Genomic DNA, 21150 nt, shown 5'->3' on the forward strand with positions numbered 1-21150 from the left:
AGAATTTAAAGAATATGTATCACTTTCAAAGCATTCAATTCATACTGTGAAGTATAGAATAAGTCAAAAGATTGTTTCAGTACATTCCCTTAGCTGTTGTATTTTCTTTCAGCAGTTTTATCCAAATTTATTTTAGAAACATTCAATTAGGAATTTGTATCCAGTTGATGTTACAGATGTCCAGTTTATAATATTCAGACACAAATTTCTCCAGATCCATGACTAGTTCACAGATTATGTTAGGCTGATTTTTATGCTTGTGGTACCTGTGTGGTATCTAAAAAATAGAAATGAATTGCCTTCAAGTTGATCCCAATTTATGGTGACCTTATGAATAGGGTTTACATGGTAAGCAGTATTCAGAGGGGGTTTACCATTGCCTTCCTCTGAGGTTGAGAGGTAGTGACTGGCCCAAAGATACCCAGTGAGCTTCATGGCTATGTGGGGATTCTAACCTTGGTCTCCCAAGTCGTAGTCCAGCACCTTAACCACTACACCACACTGGATCTCTGTCTGGTATCTAGAAGCCTGCTGTGTGTGCACAGTGAAGCACATTTAAGTAGTACTGATTTCAAAAGGCAAAAGCTAGGTACATAATCCTAGAAACTGCCAAGATTTTTGACAACAGGATTCTGCTTTCATTTTTTGTGTGGAATAGAAAGGCAAACCTGTTGTGAATAGAAAACAGGCAAACCTGTTGGAATAGAAAGGCAAACCTCACTGAATTCCATGTCAGACATGCTTGGATTCAGAATGTTTAATATACATCAGTCTCAGCCAGAGTACCCAGAGGTTTTTAACCTCTTAATGAGCAATGATCACATCATCAATGTGCAAGGGCTTTTGTTGATTGCCGACCTTCATGGAATCATGAAGGATAAAGTCTAGTGTCAGCACCTGTTATCTGGAACATTTTGTCTATTTTCGCAGGTTAGGAAGGCTTGAGCTTGAAAGAGACCCATTGCATTAGAAATTAAGCAGCTAAGACTAGTGATGGGATCTGCACTTTGGTGCTGGTTTGATTTTCACTCTGTCAAACTCCCTTCTGGTACCAGTTTATCAGGGATCAATGTTTGCTATTTGCTATAAATACCAATTTGGTTTTTTTCCACAAAAATATTGATACTAATATCAATATTTTTAAAATATAAAATTGTTCATAGATTAAAAAATATTTTAAATGAAATCAATATTAATATTGATATTTTGAGGGAGATATCAATATTAATATCAATATTTTGAGGAAATATTAATATTAATATCAATATTTTTCAGGTGAATTTAAAAAAGAAATGTGCTTCAGCCGTGGAAAACCACCAGAAAAAATGTTTCATGAGGACAAAAAAAGAGAAGGAAATAAATAGGAAATCTGGTGTCACATTTAAATTTTGCACAATTCGAGCATATCCCTAGCTCAGACTGGGAACTTCTATAGGAGCTGGAGTCCTCATTCCTTCCTGGCTCTCAGCCAGGACCTGATCTGGACAGGTGCTTCTATGTGCTTCCTCCTGGGTAGCCTCATGTGCAGGTAGCCAGGCACTTCAGCAAAAGCTCTGAGACTCCTGACAAGCTCACTGTCTCCTCTGCTCTGTGGCGCTGGAGGAAATGGGAAGGCACAGAAATCTAGGCAGCTAATGCAGGGACAAACCTTGAAACTGAGCACAATGAACCAAGCCTTAATTGGGATCCCAGAATTCTCTATAATATTCTTCTCCCTCAAGGCATTGACCATGGGATTATTATTTATTTATTATTATTATTTATGTATTAAATTTATATCCCACCCTTCCTCCCAGTAGTAGCCCAGGGTGGCAAACAAAGGCTCCTACTGGGAGAAAGGACTGGATATAATAATAATAATAATAATAATTCAATAATAATAATAATAATAAGCACTAAAACACTCTAAAACAACATAAAACATATTTTAAATATATTACAACATAACATCCTTAAAACATATTAAAACAGCACATATTTAACAACATCTTTTTTAAAAAAAAAAGCTTTAAAAACATGTTAAAAAGCAATTCCAACACAGAAGTAGACTGGGATAAGGTCTCTACTTAAAAAAGCTTGTTGAAAGAGGAAGGTCTTTAGTATATGCCAAAAAGATAACAGAGAGGGCGTCTGTCTAATACTTAAGGGAACATAATTCCAAAGGGTAGGTGCCACGACACTAAAGGTCCGCTTCCTGTGTTGTGCAGAACAGACCTTCTGATAAAATGGTATCTGCAGAGGTCCCTCACCTACAGAGCATAGTGATTGACTGGGTATACAAGGGATAAGACGATGTTTCAAAGATCCTGGTCTACAGTTGTATAGGGCTTTATAGACCAAAACCAGAACCTTGAACTTATTAAACTTGTGTGACTAGAGAAGCTAAAAATGGAAGATTTGAATCTGAAGGTGCTCTTTTTTATGGAAAATAAATTATTTTTAAAAATCATACGATTGAAAAGAGATCATACAGTTGGCATTTTAGGGAGTGCAGCCTCTTTCAGTAGCTCTATAATCATTGCATCAAGAATGCATTCAAACAGAGGAAGGTGGAGATAATAGCATGACAATGCTCAAATTGTTTCTCATTTCTGTTCGTTATTTATCACATTCATATACCACCTTTCATGCCAAGTCACCCAAGGTGGATTAAAATTTTAAAATACTAAAACAAACAATGATATAAAATATAAAGTTGGTGGGGGAGAAGGGGACAGTCCAACGGGAGCAGGCCCTTGTGTTGTCTTTGCCACCCTCCATCCCTCCCTTGTAGGGTTGCCAGATCTCCGGCAAAAGGGGGCTGTCTCCGGTCTCCGGCCATACTTATGTTAAACAGGTGGATCTCCAGCTTTTCAGCGGCCCCCTCAGCCACGCATGCGTGATTCACACATGCATACGTTGGGCTGTGGCTGGCCGCCTTCCCGCCCTTTCTCAGTCAGGCAGGGAATGCAGAGACAGGAGGACTGCTTGAGTGAGGCCCAGCACGTCTAGCCGCCGCCCCTGCAGGGACCCCCCCCAGCAGCAGCCCCTGCCCGCTGGCGAGCGGCACACAGCCACAGCTGCAGCAGCAGCCCCACCGACCACACAACTGCAGGTGAGGGTGCTGGACGTGGAGCCCGCAGCCGCCTGGCCGAGCGAGGGCAGCCTCCTGGCCCACATCTGCCATGACGTGGGCACCTCCATCCAGCCGCCGCCCCTGCAGGGACCCTCCCCAGCAGCAACCCCTGCGGGAGTGGTTGCTAGAAGACGGCGTCCAAGCGGCCTGGCAGCCTCAGCAGGAGCTGTGAAGAGGCAGTGGCAGTGGAGGCCAGGCCGGGCCGGCTCCTTCTTAGCCCCGGCCCGGAGCCAGTTCCCCTGCTTCGGCAAGGATGGCCGGCCGCTTCACCCCTCATGCTGTGGGCGCCACTGGGTGGGAGCGGCCACGATGGGGCTCAGCAGTCTCTGGCTGGGGGGGCCCATCGCGGCCGCTGCCACCCAGCGGCACCCACAGCATGAGGGGTGAAGCAGCCGGCCGTCCTTGCCGGAGCAGCGGAACCGGCTCCGGGGCTAAGAAGGAGCCGGCCCTGGCCAGCCTCCACTCCTGCTGAGGCTGGCAGGCTGCTCGGATGCCGTCTCCTAGCAACCGCTGCCAAGACGGGGCCCATGCGGCCTGGCAGCCTGAGCAGGAGGCGTGAAGAGGTGGTGGCAGTGGAGGCCAGGCTGGGCCGGCTCCTTCTTAGCCCCGGCCCGGAGCCAGTTCCCCTGCTCCGGAAAGGACGTCCGGCCGCTTCACCCGTCCTGCTGTGGGTGCTGCTGGGTGGCAGCGGCTGTGATGGGGCTCAGCAGTCTCTGGCTGGGGGGCCCATCGTGGCCTCGGCCGCCCAGCGGCACCCACAGCATGAGGGGTGAAGCAGCCGGCCGTCCTTGCTGGAGCAGGGGAACCGGCTCCGGGGCTAAGAAGGAGCCGGCCCTGGCCAGCCCCCACTCCTGCTGAGGCTGGCAGGCCGCTCGGACGCCGTCTCCTAGCAACCGCTGCCGAGATGGGGCCCATGCGGCCTGGCAGCCTGAGCAGGAGGCGTGAAGAGGTGGTGGCAGTGGAGGCCAGGCTGGGCCAGCTTCTTCTTAGCCCCGGCCTGGAGCCAGTTCCCCTGCTCCGGAAAGGACGGCCAGCTGCTTCACCCCTCCTGGTGTGGGTGCCACTGGCGGCAGCGGCCGCGATGGGGCTCAGCAGTCTCAGTCATCTGATGAGTGGGGAAGGGTCGATTACCCTAAGGAGGGGGGTTCTTAGCTAATCTGCATGGTTTAGCATGCAGGGGGTGGGGTGGCTATAGGTCCTCTCTCTCTCTCTCTCTCTCTCTCTCTGTGTGTGTGTGTGTGTGTGTGAGTGAGAGAGAGAGAGAGAGAGAGAGAGGCGGCCCCTCACACCCACTTTTGGTTACATCAATCATTGCCATGACCAAGGGTGAATGAGGCCCTCAGGCCAAAAAGGTTTTAAACAAATGAATAAATACATTAAAAAATTAAGATAGTGAATGTTGTTGTTTTAAGTGTTGTCTGTACTTACTTAGTGCATCTGAAGTGTTTGAAGTGCATCATATGCATGATCTCAATCGACTTGAGCTACTTAGCTCCCGTTTGGGCACTCTCCCCTTGCCTGTCATGAATGGGCTTGCATGTTCATGACAGTTTCAACAGGTCATTAAAACTGTTTACTGTATGCTGAAGCGGTGCAGTCATTTCCTCTAATCCATCCCCCTTTTAGCTTCAGGATTTCCTAAACTTCCCCTCCCCAGATTCAAAAGTCTTCTGCTCTGCAAGCAGCCATGGAAAGGGCAGGAGAGATACACTCTGCAGTGCCCTTGAAATCCTGGCTTCTCTCTCTTTGGGAAGTTGGAAGATAGCAGAAGACTTTTAAGAAGCTTCCCAAATGCAAGATCATAGCTTGAATGGGAGATTAAGCTCCTACCACCAACCATTCCTTGCAGTGTATGATCTAAAGCAGGGATTACCAAACTGCGGTTGACAATCTTCATTCGGGTGGTCTGTGGCATGTATTCATATTGATTGTAATTATATTTGATTGCTTCTTTTATTTATTATATTGTGTTTTATTATATGACGATTTAAGTTCTATGGAATGCAGATTGTGATACAATAAAATACAATATATAAGAAATAAACGAAGCAATAAAAATACAATTCAAAATCATACAGCATCTAGCACCACACATTACAATTGCTACAACAGGCAGAAAAATCATGAAGTGGCCTGCCAACACCATCAGCAGTTTTCAAGTGGTCCATGGGGGAAAAAGTATGTAAACTGCTGAAAAATAAGAAAGATGAAAGATGTGTCTGCATGTGCCAAAACGCACCAACCCTCCCGATGATGTGCGCTGCTGCTGCTGCTGCTGCCGCCACTACCACCAATAACAAAGCCAGAGGCTGGCAGTTTAAAAGAGAAAAACTACACGTACAAACTCTTCATAATCGTGCAGAGCACAGCATTCAAAACACTGACATTTTAGAGAGCAAGTAAGGATAGTGGACAGGTAGAACTAAAGAGGCTGAAAAAGAGGATTGACCTATGCAAAAGAAGCCATCTGGCTGTATACACTTATATTTTGGGGTTTTTTTCTCTGCAATGTGCAGAACATTTAAATCCTTCTCCCCATTAGTCTTGAGAGCTCTTTAAGTTCCCATTTGCTGCTGCTTGAGCTATGCAGGCTGACTGGCTGCTCCAGGATAGTCCCTATAAGACTTTATTTGAGAATCCCTTATGCACAGGATTGTACCAAGGTGTAAACAGACAGGTTGTACCCGTCCACAGGTTGTGATGATCTTTGACTGCAAGAACCCATTCATAAACCACATTTTTCATGGTCTGGATGGGCTTCTACCGTCTGTTTTGTACCCCATAGAGTAGGCAAAGGGACTCCCTTCGTGAATCTCAGCCTTTGTACTTAATCTAGAGACTGGCTGAAGAATCTAATCCATCTCTTGGCCAGATCCCAAGAGACTAGCAAGCAACCTGCTCTGCTGGCACAATCATTAATGGTTCTGTTTAGTCCAGGGTTGGGGAGTTGTTTTACAATGGGGAAAGGGTTAAGCATCCATACACCATGCTGTTATGATAAAATTTGGAGCCACTTGTTGCCAGATTTCACTAAAAACAAAAACTATTGGAAGACACTCCACTTGTCTCCCGCATCACATCTAGTTTGGCCCTTGACAATACACAGTTACTTCCATTCTAGGGCCCATTTGGTCTGCTGAGGTGTTACTGTTCTGCTCTATAGGAAACAGAATTAAAACAGAGGTTCTGCACAAACATGTAATAATAGGTTTATTTTATCCAGCAATGCCTTTCACCATTGCCAGGATCATTCTATAAAGTTTACTCAGAAGTAAGTCACATTCAGCAACATTAATTAAAAGCAAAATTAATTAATTAATTACACGGCATGGGACCGCAATACCTGGTGGAACGCCTCTCCCAATACGAACCTACCCGTACACTGCGCTCGACATCTAAGGCCCTCCTCCGAGTGCCATCCCATCGAGAAGCTCGGAGGGTGGTGACCAGAACTAGGACCTTCTCGGTGGTGGCCCCCGAATTGTGGAATAGTCTCCCCGATGAGGTACGCCTGGCGCCGACGCTGCTATCTTTTCGGCGCCAGGTGAAAACCTTTTTATACTCCCAGGCATTTTAAAATGTATCTTAATAATTGTTTTTATCGTGTATTTTAAACAGTATCTTATTATTGTTATATTTTGATGTTGCTTGGTTGTTGTTGTTTGTTGTTTTGACTTTTGATTCTGTTATATTTACTGTATTTATATATTTTGCTTGTTTTATCTTTTATGTACACGGCCCAGAGAGCCTTTTTGGCTTAGGGCGGTATATAAATTAAATTAAATAAATAAAAAAAGCGCCCTGCTTGAAAGGTCAGCCTCTTTTGTTCTTCCTGTTGAGTGCAGCTAGGGATTACTGATGAACAGGCTGTTAATTGTCCCTTGAGCAGCTTCTCTTATCACACAGTTTTAGGCAGGTTTACTCAGAAGCAAGTCCCACTCTGTTCTGCCAGGTAATTGTGCATAGGACTTCAGCCTTAATTAGTCCTTAATGTCAGTTCCTATCTTGTGGTGGGGGTTAATTTCTGATTTTCTCTCATTTGTGTTTAACGTTTGTACATTAAATCAGTAATAAAAGCACCCTCCAACCACAAAATGAGATTAAGGGGCAATTAAGAGAGGCCAGTGTGGTGTAGTGGTTAAGGTGTTGGACTACGATGTGGGACAGCAGGGTTCGAATCCCCACACAGCCATGAAGCTCACTGGGTGACCTTGGGCCAGTCACTGCCTCTCAGACTCAGAGGAAGGCAACAGTAAACCACCTCTGTCTGAATACTGCTTACCGTGAAGACCCTATCTGGGATCAACTTGAAGGCAGTCCATTTCCATTTTGCATCACCCTAAGCTTGTGAGAAAGAATGACCTTGTCACTTCAGATGGACCTAGGAACACCCTATTTTAGGTAAGATTTCTATTTTAATCTCCAATCAGAGAATTTTTTTTGAATGGTATGCTCCAAGCAACTGTGGTTGATACAATGTATCATGTTTAATGACGTCACTAGGGCCCGCCCCGTGACGTCACTAGGGCCCACCCCCATTTTCTCAGGTTTTTGGATGGTTCCGACCTGGCAACCCTACTCCCTTGCTCTCTTCTTCCTTCTCACAGGGGGGAATGGACAGTCTGAGTGGAACAGGCCCCAGAGTTGTTTTTGTTTTTGTTGTTACTATTACTATTGTTGTTTTTCTTATTAATCACCTTCCACACATGCCTCAAGGTGATGCACAGAAGTAAATAAAAACAGTTAAAAACAAAAGAGAAAATAATAACTTTGGATACATTTAAAAACAATATATGGCAGAGGGCCATTCGTCCATCTGGGAAAGCTTGTCGGAAGAGAAATGTCTTCAGTTGTTTCTGGAAAGTGCAGATATTGAGTCCCTGTTGTATCTCGGTAGGAATGCTGTGGTCTCTGCCTGCCTCCCTTGCTCTCCTATTGCCTCTCACAGGACAGGTGGTGTCTGTTGGCCCTGTTGGGGGAAGGGGACAGTCTGACTGGCTGTTGTCAGTGACAACATATTTGAGGCTTTTAAGTTCTCTCAAAAACATAGTTCTGTGGTGGTTTATTTTAACAATCAGTTTCCCCAACACTGCTAAGAAGAACAACCTTAGTTTGTCTCATTAGTGTGTGTGACATTTTGGCTGTCAGGTATTATACCATCCAGGTGTTTGTAATAAGTTTGGAAACCATTAGCCTGAACATGACACCATCAACCATTTCTTTTTAAATTCACTTCTTCCTTTTGTTTCTCTTCAAAAGTATAGAGCACTCGGAACAGTAGAATTATTGTCAATTAAATAAGTCCATTTTGATACACTAAAGCTGGAAGGGATGGAAAGTACCAACTGTTGAAATGGATTGCTGTAAATATTCTGCAGAAGCTGCATTGTTTTTTATCAAGGCTTCTCCACTTCAGGTGACAGATGGATGACCCTGTCTTGGGCAACAGCTAGTACATCAATAAATTGTGACATGGATAAACTACCAGCTAGCTAAAAGGAATAGCATTTCACCTCCACTGGCTGGATTTGGTACCTCAGGAATGTAGTAAATATGATACTGATCACCAAATGTCCCTCCATATGTTGTTGAACCCCAAATGTCCATCATCCCTGATTGATCATGCCAGTTGAGGCTGATTGGAGCAGGAGTAACAACATCTGAAGGACCGTGGGTTCCCTGCCAAGTTTGTTTATTTATTTATTTATTTATTACATTTATATAGTTTCACATCTGTATATTTTCTGCATTACAGCAAATAACTGAAAAGAGGCTTGGTGGGCAGGGTTAAATCTTCCCTGCTCCAGTGCTGCAGCCATGATCTGATTCCATGGATGCTATTAACTTTAAAATGATACACGAGCCAACCTGATCATGGATCTTACACATCATGTCTCACTTTACATTCTTGTAAAATTAGCTTACCCTCAAAAATTAACTTATGAACATAAGAGGTAATAGGGTACCTAGACAAGATCATGCTTAGGGTATCTAAGGCTCTTTGGGCCTGAGAGCACATTTGGGAATAGAGGAAACTGCCATGGGCACCACACATCTGACACGATTTGCATGCAAGATTTATACCTGTTGTATTAGATGACAAAATACCCATTTCACAGAAGAGAAAAATGGTGATGCTCAGGAACCCCTTTCCTTCTCAAAAACGGAAAAAAGCACCTAATGCACCCTAAAACAAATAAAACATAGGCAGTAGCTCTGCAAAAAACCAACAAAACAAAACAAAACAAGCAACACCACCCCAAACAACAACAAAAATCCCCATATATTGGGAGGGGCAGTGGGCCTTGGTGGGCACCAAGAAGTGGTAGTTTGAATGCATCCATGGACACTACATTGGACTTGATCTTATGCACATTTACTTAGGTGTATGCCCCATTGAATTCAGTGGAATTTAGTAATGAATGTATTTTCATAGGATTGGACTGCATGTAATTATTATTATTATTATTATTATAAATGTTCATTTAATGTGTAAGTAGCCACACAGGTGGCTTAGCAAAAATATATATTTGCTTAACTTTGCATGCTTTTCATTGTGAATGATTTATTCAGTGATTTTTTATATATTTCATCCTTCCGCAGGAGGAAACTTTGCTATTGCTTGGATCAAACATTAAGTAAAATATACTTCTGCCTTTCCCATATTCTGTTTTCAACAATATTTTTTGGCTTTCTTGTGTTTTTTTGGGGGAGGGGGGGTTTGCCTGCTGGGGGTGTTGAATTATTTTGTTGCCGGACTTTTTTTTATAGCATAGTTTGTGTGTTCCAAGATGGTCAAAGCTTTTTTCCATATCCTTAATTAGAAGAGCACAGTCATATTGTAGTTCTTAAAATGAAAAGACAACCAGAGCTCAGCACTGCTTTGATGAGTCATTTATTCTGTGGGAAACCTGGCATACTTGTTAAGGATCGCTGATTCTCATAATGTACATTTGAGCTGTGATACTCTACCCAGATAATATTTTGTATTTTTATTAGGAAAAGCTCCACACTTCCTGCGGCTTCAAAATGTGGAGGTCAATGTTGGGCAGAATGCAACATTCCAATGCATTGCTGGAGGAAAATGGTCTCAACATGACAAACTGTGGCTACAGGTAAAGTGAATATGAGGCCTGAGGTGTCATTTTTCAGAGACTCCAAAGCACAAATAGAGCTCCACGTTTTTAGAAACTCTGAAACACAGATAGAGTTCCATACTTTCAAGGGTTTCCCTGTTCTTTTCAGTGAGTAGAGTAGAGTGATATGCTGCTGGATTTCTTGACAGAGCATTTCACTTCATGCAAAGTCAGCTGCATATTTCAGCTCATGACCTCATTGTCTCAGATTTGTACACAGAAGAATTCTTCAGCCGGACATGTTAAGTGTATTAAGTAACTGGATACATTATACAAATATACCTTTGTATAAATGCACCACATTTTCCTAATTTATTCCAGTTCCAAAATATTCTGAGGTTTGTATTCAGCTAAGTCCTACTCAGAGAAGATACACTGAAATTAATGAATCTAAGTTAGTCATGTCTGTTAACTTCAGTGGGTCTACTCTGAGTAGACTAGCATTAAATACCATCCCGAGCTTGCTGAATTAGAAATTTAAGTTAAGGGTTGAGAACACAAAAGACAAACAGGGCATTAAAAGTTGATAAACAAATAGTGTGGAAGAGGAAAGATAGGTTGTGTAGAATGGAAAGGGTATTGTAAAGAATGAAAATGTTCTTTGTTTCAACTTTATGGACACTCACATAGTAATTTTCTGGATTTGAACTTCAACAGATTTTACACATGTGTGTCCAGTATTTTTCAACAACCACAAATACAAGAAACTTGACCATAAAGACTTCTGAATTCAGAACATGATAATGGACTCCATGTGAGAGAAATGTACACTACATGCTATGCTACACAATTACACAATGGAAATTTCCAGAACAACCAGGACTGGCCCTAGACTAGTAGATGCCTAACCATGGCCCTCCAGATGATTTTGGGCTACAGCTGCCATAATCTCTCATGCTCTCTAGGGCTGATGGAAGTTCAAGTCCTATAATATCTGGAGGACAATTGGTTATTTAGTAACCTCTGTACTAAACCTAGTGTCTCCTCTCCAGATGAGAAGTATCTTTGGTGCTCCCTCTGTTTGTTCATCTTCTGAGTTCCTTATTTTTATTGCATCAATGGTTCATTCAACAACTTTGATCTGACACATGATTTGCATGCAAGATTTATACCTGTTGTATTAGATGAGAAAATTGTATGCATGGATCTGATCCCTGTCACTAAAAAATTCACCATTTGTTGAAAATAGAACTGGTGTAAATTTTCCTGGAAATGATGGCTCATACCCAACATTGTATAAGCAAAAAGTAACCAATGCATCTTTCCCTTCCCCCTCCAGCTCCTTGCTCCTTATTAAGCATCTCCAGAGGGTCACGGGGACCTACTCAACATTGTGTTGTAGGAGACCCTTCTGGGAGGGGGGAATCACAAGTTTCCTCTGCACAATCTGAATCCTTCCTCCCAGTGCAGCTTGTATAATATAGTCTATAATGCTTAATAGGTCCCCTGAACTTCTGAAGAGGCTTTTTGAGGTGTATGGGAGAGTGGGCAGGAGGGAAAGGGAAAGACATGCTGCATTAGTTTGCCTGGACAAGCACCCTCTTGGCTACCACGTGACCTTTGATGTCCCATATATTATACACATTTCAGAATTGTTACATTTGTATAAATCCAATATTGCTAGTGTTTTCCCCTTTAAGTAATATCTTGATTGCTGCAGTCCTAAAACAGTTAATTACAACATTGCTTATGCCTGATTAAGACTTCAAATAATTCAATTGGGACCACGTTGAAAGTTAGTAACATGAAGACTTTGGACTAATACTGCTAGGACCACAGTACTAGTGTAATCAGTGCATTATAATTATGTTGTTAATCTTAAAAATACCTTGTGAAAAGACAGTTTTCATAACATTGAGAGAGTAAGCAATATGTGTGTGTACACATTTGTGTGTGCATTTCCCCAAATGTCTGCAGTAAAACTGAACAATTGAAGGGCATATAAAAATGATCAAAAATATAAGGAGCATCTTCTCTGTGGAAGTTGGGGGTTCTGTTTTATTGTTTAAGATATAAGTTCATGTTATAGGGGAAAACAATATGAAGCTTGTTTTATTCTTTCATAAAAATAAATATAATGAAATTCACACATATTAAATTAAAAATAATCAAGACTTTACTTCCCAAACAGAATATAAATTGGCCTCTGAAACTGGCCGCTAAAGAAATGTATGCTAATATTTCTTTCAGGAAATGACGGAGCAAATAATTTTGTCATAGCCCTCCCACCAACCAACCGCCCCCGCCCCCCAAATTCTCAAGCATAACATATTTCTGTTGGGAACTCTGGATCTCTTAAGAGCTGCTCATGCCCAATGCATATGTGTCTTTTTGCTTCACAATAGCTTACAAAGCATACTTTGTGTGTTTGTGATTTTCTGAATTGAAGCCATGGAGAATTCAATATCTGCATTTATCAGTACAGGGTATATTTCCTTATGATCTGACAGGTCCTAAATCACAGACTCATGAAAATGGGGATTGATTAGCAGGTAATTGAACATTCTGTTTAATGCTGTGCTTTCCCTGAAGGCTACTTTATACATTAACCCCTGCCCAGAGACATTTAAAGTGTTAACTCAGAAGTAAGTCCAATTATATTCAATTGTATTTAATGTGGTTTACTCCCAGACAAGTGCACACCTACCTGGGAGTAAGTCCTATAGCAATACCTATTTCTGAATCAATATGCATAGATTCCACAGTCTGTCTTTAAGTCAGGGTGGAGGGTGTTGGATTTCTCATTGAATGGTTTCATCAGCCATTTGATTGAAAGATCCCATTAATGGAGGAAAAACCTACTTTGGTAATTACAGAAAAGCTGATTCATAAATGATTAATCTCTTGTGGCAATATTTGATTATCACAGCTTTTTAATACAAACACCTTAACACAAAGATTACTTGGTTTAATGGCTCTATTAGCCAAGTTCTCTGTAAAAAAAAAATCCCAACATTTTGTGTTCTAGTGAAGAATGATGAAGACTGAAGCATAAATGAATTAAAGGACCCTCTTGCATGATCATATTATACTTATTCTGCCCCCCCCTCTTCATCTGGCAGCAGTGGAATGGCAGAGACACAGCTTTGATGGTCACCAGAGTAGTCAACCACAGACGTTTTTCTGCCACTGTCAGCGTAGCTGACACTTCTCAGCGCAGCATCAGTAAATACCGATGTGTCATTCGTTCAGATGGTGGATCAGGAGTTTCAAACTATGCAGAATTAATAGTGAAAGGTAAGTGGCAGCCAGTGAAGTATGTTTGTGTCTGTGTCCACGTGCTGTATTTCATACCTGCACAAAATGCAAGAATGTCTTAAACAGAAAGGACTCATTGTTCTAAGGGACTAATGAGTCCAAGATTAGGGCATTTAAAACAAACTGACAAAAAAGCCTTAATCTGAGATTCATATCTGTTCTTGAATTTCAGTCTCAAGACGTGAACAGGAAATACTCGGCGGCTGTAATTAGTTTATCAGATTTATTTTGTTGTTTTGATTTTATTTAAATAATTTTAATATTGTATTGCTCTTTCATTTTTATGGACATCATCATGGAATCCATGTACTAGATGATGATTTTTTAAAAAATATATAGTATTAATAAATGACAATATGCATTTATTATTGTTGACCTTTATGAAATACATACACAGAAGGACCTTAAAATATGATCCAAACTACCAGGCATTGAAAATGAAATCTCTGCTTTGAGGCACAGACTGAAGCTATGTTACTTGATATATCACTCACAGAACTGAGGTTTCCAGAGAATTTGCCAAGGATACCTACTTTCAGAATCTCTGTCATATAGATAGATTTTCACTGTTTTGGACTGCAACAGATTGACAATGCTACTCCTCTGTGTTATATTGTGCTAGATTGCTCTCTGGGATTATTTTAGTGAAATTAGATCAGGGACTGTCAAGGTGCAGATTTTCTGAGAGGTACTAGATTCTGTTTAAGGTATTGAAGAGATAGGAATCCCATCCTTGACCACAGTCAATGCTATCACTGCTTTTCCAGATTTCCACTTGGCTGAAGGTGTGTGGGAATGAGGAGCTATAGTGTTACAGCTAACGTGATAAGCTTGGCCACTGTGCATTTAGAGTTGCCTGAATCGAACCATGGATAACTTGTTGGAAAATCCCTCATGTATTAAAAGAAGGAACACTAAGCCTCTGTGAAATGCAATCAGCAGGTTCAGTCTACAGGTAGACGAGGCAAGCATTGGTCTCTGTTCAGAAATGTTACTGTAACTGTCATGATGTAATGTGAGCTGTAAACTGTGATTAATGGACATCCAGTAAATAAGACATTGATAGATTTGATGTTGAAAGTAAACAGATGGGGAGATGGAGAAGCTATTGTGGTAGGCAGTGCTGATAAATAAATTTTAAAAAGAGGTCAAGATAATTAAGTGTAGATTCAGTATTATTTTGCCAAGACTTATTTTTATTCCCTCTTCAATTGATCAGGTAAATTTATGAGTGCTTGACATGAGGTTAGTGTAATGAAGTACTGATGCCCCTTTGTAATTGTATGGATCAGTGCTTTTCTAAAAGGCCTGATTAATTTGGTAAGGGTAATATCAAATTTGCAGTAATGTGCTTGCACAGAAGTTGAAATGAAAGCAAATTGGAAATGCTTAATTCTAAAGAGCTGATTACTGAATTGCAGTGATGTGTCTGGTTATACATTATATTACTTTGTAATTGAAGACTAGCTCAATTGCCAGTCTCATCTGTACATCTAGATCAAGGCAAATCCAATTCACCCAAGTGCTTGACTTCAGATATGTGTTCAAAGGACAGATGGAAGTCAAAAGCATGCCTTTTCCTATCATGTTGAACTGGACACAAAGTCCTGGCAGAAATTCTAGGCAATATATATGAAAAGAAAAATCTTTTCACTATGAAAAAGTAGTGATACAAGTTTAACAGAGGTGGTCACACTTTGGGCAAAAGTAACAATAAGCATAGTGTCAAGAAATAGAAACCATTTTCACATGTTCTTTAATGAGGGCTGCAACTTGATTAAATGTGTTTAATTGATGTATTTTGTGGGTGACATCCAATGGTGGCTGTCCACTGAATCTGTCTGTGGAGTGGGGAGAAGCACTTTTGATGATCATTCAGCAGTGTCCCATACCCTTCCTAAATCTGCCCTGGAAGGTTCCCCAACCTCTGGAGCAAATTTAGACAAGGACTGAAAGGGGACTGTTGAAAATTGTCTCCCTCCCCATTCTGCTGATGGATTTCCTTCCATCAGCAGACAGTCACCATTGGATATCACCCTATGAGTTTTTGTTGATTTATATATTGATTAAATTTACATATGGGTAAGAATATGTCTAAAGCACTATACAGCCATAGCAGGCATCATTTTAGAAGAGACATTCCTTGCTATGAAAGAGAGATGAGGTGGCAGAAGGAGGGATGCTGTCATAGGCAGCTTTTATAAGCAGCGGCTTAATAATAATAATAGTTTATTTTTAAAAAACAAAATCTGCTGTCTAGTTAATCAAGGTATCTGTTTAGTTAATTGAAAAGCATTTAAGTGATCAATCAAACAATCAGTTAAACATTGCAGCCCACTTCATAGGCATATCTTTTCTTTTTATTGTTAAATTGTTTTGTTTATGTTTGCCTCCCTGGGCTCCTTCGGGAGGAAGGGTGGGATATAAATTATAATTAATTCTTCTTCTTCTTCTACTACTACTGCTACTACTACTACTAATAATAACAATGTGTGCCGTGTCCCTACTTTTTATCTCTGAGCCTTCATTTAAAGGTTAGAATAGAGCCTACAGTCCTACCGCTGCATGCAGAGACTGCTCTCTCTGTGAAGTCAAGACGGTTTTTAAGGGTTCCCAGTTGCATGTGGAGACTTTTTTTTTAAACTCTATTCTACATTTCTAGGCTTAATTCAAGATGCTAGTATTTACCTTTAAAGCCCTAAATGGTTTGGGCCTGTGTTCCTTAAGGACCATATGTTCCTTTCCATGTGTTCTGATCATCATCTAAGGCCCTGTTCCAGATCCCTTTATCTTGTGATGCACAGCTGATTACTACCAGGGCTGGGCATTTTCTGTAGTGGGGCCCACCCAATGGAATGCATTGCCAAGCTAGGTGTGTCAAGCCCCGTCACTGTACTGTTTTAGGCATGTGGTAGATATGTGACTGTTCAGAAAAGCCTTCAATTGATTATTTTTGTCTGCTTTATTTCTTTTGTTTTGAGCCTACTATTGTGGGTTTGGCTTTTTATGTAAATATTTTTGAATTTTTATGATTGGGTTTAATTTGGGGATCATTATGTAAATACATAATGAAGTTTTGCTTTGATAGCCACCTTTTTGTGTGTATGGATTTCTTTTAAATATATTCACAATATAATTGTTTAAAATAACAAAGTAAAAATTGCAAAAAATACATGGAGACAGAGTGGGGAAAACATGAAGATTCCTATTTCTGCCTCCTTCAGTCTATTGCATGCTCATACTCCCTGCCAAATGTAACTGAGGACTGAGTGTCTGTGAGAACTCTATTTGTGATATGTAATAGACAAATAAGTAAAAGTGAAGAACGGCAGGGAGTGGTCAGGAGTCATTTTATTTATTTACATGGTATTAACCTTACATAGGGAAAAGGCTTTTAGTTTTAATAAATCACTGGATTTTTTGAAAAGTCAAGTTTTATTATATAATGCAATATAACAAAATGAAATAAACATTTGTATGGAGAGCATTCAGTCCTGTTAATCTGGCCTCATGAAATGCACAATAGCAAAGAAAATCACAAGAGTTCGCATTGCAACAGCCATCTCTTTTCAAGAATACAGTAGTTTAGCTAAAAGAAATCATAATTTAGTAGTGAAGATACAAACTCAGTATTATTGATTCAGATAAAAGTTCTCCAGCATGAACATAACAAGAGGCCTACTAAAGCAGACGAAAGACACATCCAGTCCAGCAGTCTGTTCTCCCACTGGTCAATCAGATGCCCATGGGAAGCCCACAAGAGTTTTCAGATGCGTGTCACCAAGGTGCATCTTGCAAATGTGCTGTACTTAATATGACATTATTCTTGCACCCTATTCCTCACAACATCATGCATCATCACTCATAGTTCTCTGACTATTCAGAAAAAGGCAGAACCCATGGAGGTCACATTGCCTTACGCACATCTTTCCCAGTGCCACCCAGCACTCAAATCATACTTCTCATACCAAAGATTACATTTTATGTTTGATATTTGAGCAGTGTTGGCTATCAGTCAACCAACTGGAGAAGAAATGAATGCCCATGGCTGGTTACTGTATGATTTCAGATCCAAACTCTTTAATGAGTGATTTCTAGCAAGAGACTAAGGGGGTAAGTCAAATAATTCCATGCATGAGCATTGCAAATGGGACTTCTTAATTTCTTTCTGTAAATAAAGGGCTACAGCAACCAGCATCTGACCAAGTGCAAAGATGGCAGAGATTGGCTGCTTAGTCATCAATCTTAGTTTGATTTAGAAAAAAAAGTTAGTATTCACCAGATCAAAATTAGGACTCATTACACAAATTGGACATTATGAATTTGATATATTTGATATAGGAACCAACTAAGTTTCAGTTGCATAGCTGTTCTTGAAGCAGAGACTCAAAAGCCAGAGACCCAGAAGTGGGTCAAAGAATAAGAATAATAACAAAAAAAATAAATCATTTTATTTGCTTCAGTGGCCCTTCAAAGAGCATGGTTGAAAAGATGGTTCTGAACTTTGAGATACTTCCTTGACCTACCATTGATTTTGCAGTAAAAACGTGGCTATTTCGGACCTTGAAGTTTGTTTTACTTTGTGTACATTTTCTTATTGCTTGCAGTGTAATTCAGTTTGTGAATACTCATATGTAGTCTCTGTTGAATACACAGGACTCTTAACTTTGCTCTTTCCTGTAGATCTTTTATTGTTACTATGTATTAATTTATATACTGCTTAATTGCCAAGGTGGCTTCTAAGCAGTTTACAAGGGAAAACCGATTTTAAAAAATGATCAAAATAGACATTAAAACAATTTCATCACAGCATTAAAATAAGCACCCACAATTAAAATGGTCAATAAAACAAATCCATTAAAACAGCACAACAAGTAAAACAACAATTATAGCAATTAGGAAGTTTAAGTAAGGATATCAGGGGAAAGCTTGTCTAAACAAGTGTGTCTTTAAGAGCCGGCAGAATGCCAATACCGATGGGGCCTTTCATATTTCAGCAAGGGAGAACATTCCACAAAAGCCTGCCTCCATGTTACCTCAAGCCAATAATTATCAGACTGTGGCAAAACTAAATGTGTTCCATTTATTGATCTCAATTCCTTTACTGGGCAAAGTTCAAGGTCTCTTTTTTTTAAAAAAAATCTTGTAATGCAAGGTAGTGGTGTGGGAATTGTCTCATTTTGTGAATTCTGTTGTTGCCCCAGTGATCTACTTTCCAATCAAAAGCACTATCCATGGACATAATTAACATTAATTTATGATTTGGGTATCCTGCATCAGGCATAATGAGATTTTAAGCCTGACTGCTAAATTTCTATTAAAAAAAAGTTATGGATAATAAAAATCCTATTGGAACTTTCATTTGCTGTACTTGTAGGGATAGAGAGGAATGTCATTTGGTCTGCATTTTCGAAACAATCTTATCTAACTTGTAATTCCTAGACTAATATGTAATTATCCTTTGGATTCCACATTTAATTAAACATTTAGTGAGTTCTTGGTTTCAGAAATGTACCCAAATTCATATTTAGAATTTAAAACATTTTAAAAATTTGCATAAGAAAATAAAACATTTGTTTACATGCATATTTTGTGATAAATAATATTTAAATATAATTTTTCATGTGGAGTTTTAAAAATGCAGATTAATACAGGAACAGAACATACATGAAATTGACATGAACTGGAAATAGATTGATCCATTTTTTCCTACTTACCTGATGGATCAATCGGTCTGTCCCTACTTATCAAATGAAAATAAGGATGCTGGATAGATTTTGTTTCATGGATAAAAAAAAAATATTAACCAACCCTCCACATTTTCACCTGATATAGTGGGAAATGGAGCCTCTTGTACCAGCACTGCTTTCTGCACAGGTTAAGCTGCAGTAATGAGTGTTTATCCCCCAGGGTTGACTGTTATAGCATTATAGCTGCTGCAGGGATGAGACTGTGCTGGGACCATCAAGGGGCAAGCATTTCCACCTGCCTTGCCCCACCCCTCTGCCTGGGCCTTATCAGGAGGAGCTGCAGGCTGAGTCATGCTGCTGCAGGGATGAGACTGTGCTGGGACCATCAAGGGGCAAGCATTTCCACCTGCCTTGCCCCCCACCCCTGCTCTTAGTGACATTTGTTTGGGGACTGTCCTTTACCAGGAAGATGAATGTTTTTGGTTTGCTGTTCCTGTTTTTTTAGCTTTTCCATTATTGTTAGTTTTTATTGTTAGTCTCTTAATGTTTTGATGTTTGCATGTTCTGCTTTGTACATCGCTTAGAGTGGCTGACAATTCAGCCAGATAAGCGACTAATAAGTCAAATAAATAAATAAAAATAAATATTTTCAACTTCAAGAAATTAGACTCAGCCAGTGGAATACGAATGTATAGTTTGCTATGAGAAGTTAACTGTGGATTTGATGTGCTGTGTAATGAGGTTGTAATTCTACACCTCTGTGCACACATGGATGTAATTCCTTTGTGTGTAAACTGTCCATAAAGGCTGTGAAATTATTCACACAACTGAGAAAGGCATCTCTGCTGTTATCTGGGTGGAGCTGTTCCTTTACACTTGCTCTTGTTATTGTAGAGAAATGTTGTGGTCCGGTGCTGGGACTGACCTTGAATTAATGGGGAGAAGGGTAGACATAATTTTAATTTACTCATTCATTTAAATTTGTGTCACACCACTTTCTGAAGGTTCAAGGTGATTTTTTTTTTTTTGCAAAATAGTGTGGCAATAGTGATGGTCCTTATTCATTATTTATACCATTGTACCATTCTCTTTAGGCAAACAGGCTCCCAGAGCAGATTTATATACCATTCATTAAAACAGGGTGGCTAACCTTTTTCAGCCGAAGGGATGAGGGCCTCATGCTGGTGGTATGCACACATGTACCCACATGTACCCACATAAACTCAGCAGACATACAACACTCTCTTCTAGGGATTGTGGAGAAGTGCAGTTCATTTCTCATTTATAGGTTATCCCACCTAATTCACAGTGTCTAAAACCATATGCAAATTGATACAAAACCATCCTGTGAAATTTGCAGTTCTCCAAATTGTTCAACCAAATATTTCCAAACAAATCATATAATATAGTAATGTGTGCATAAAAATGCATATATTAGTGAAAATAACATACAAGCATGCATTTAGTATTAGAAAATTGTTTTGCAAATATTATTATTATGAATTACATTTACATGCCACCATTCTTCCTGAAGGAGCCCAGGACACCAGACAAAACAATGTAATAATTAAAAAAATCTAAAAACATTTAAAAACATTCTAATATCAGCTCTCAGATAAAAAACATTCTAAAAACAATTGCAAATAAAAGCATTATTCTGTTTAATGATATCTTTCAGCCATCAAATGCCTCGGTAAACAAGAATGTGTTCAAATTCCTCCTAAAAGTCAATAATGATGGAGACAGACACATCTCCCCAAAGAGGGCATTCCACAAACAGGGAACCACCACTGAGAAAGCCCTGTCACGGGTCAACACCATCCAGGCAGCCGCCAGGGGCACCACTACCACCAAGGCCTCACCTGCCGATTGTAGGGCTCAAGACGATTGATTATGGGGAAGGTGCTCTTTTAGGTACGTGGATCCCAAGCCATTTAGAGCTTTATATGCT

At 40.3% G+C, this 21150-nt stretch overlaps 1 protein-coding gene across 21 annotated transcripts in view; it reads left to right on the plus strand.

The window, feature by feature from the left end:
- PTPRT (protein tyrosine phosphatase receptor type T) overlaps window positions 1–21150 on the plus strand; it is a 977341-nt gene that overhangs the window by 366938 nt on the left and 589253 nt on the right. For all 21 annotated transcript variants that reach the window (XM_061631522.1, XM_061631524.1, XM_061631514.1 and 18 more), the window contains 2 exons: window positions 10115–10230; window positions 13314–13488. In XM_061631522.1, coding sequence (XP_061487506.1) covers window positions 10115–10230; window positions 13314–13488 — 291 coding nt within the window. The remainder of the gene's footprint in view (window positions 1–10114; window positions 10231–13313; window positions 13489–21150) is intronic.

The sequence above is a fragment of the Rhineura floridana genome, chromosome 6 (genome assembly GCF_030035675.1).
Source record: "Rhineura floridana isolate rRhiFlo1 chromosome 6, rRhiFlo1.hap2, whole genome shotgun sequence".
Taxonomy (NCBI): domain Eukaryota; kingdom Metazoa; phylum Chordata; class Lepidosauria; order Squamata; family Rhineuridae; genus Rhineura; species Rhineura floridana.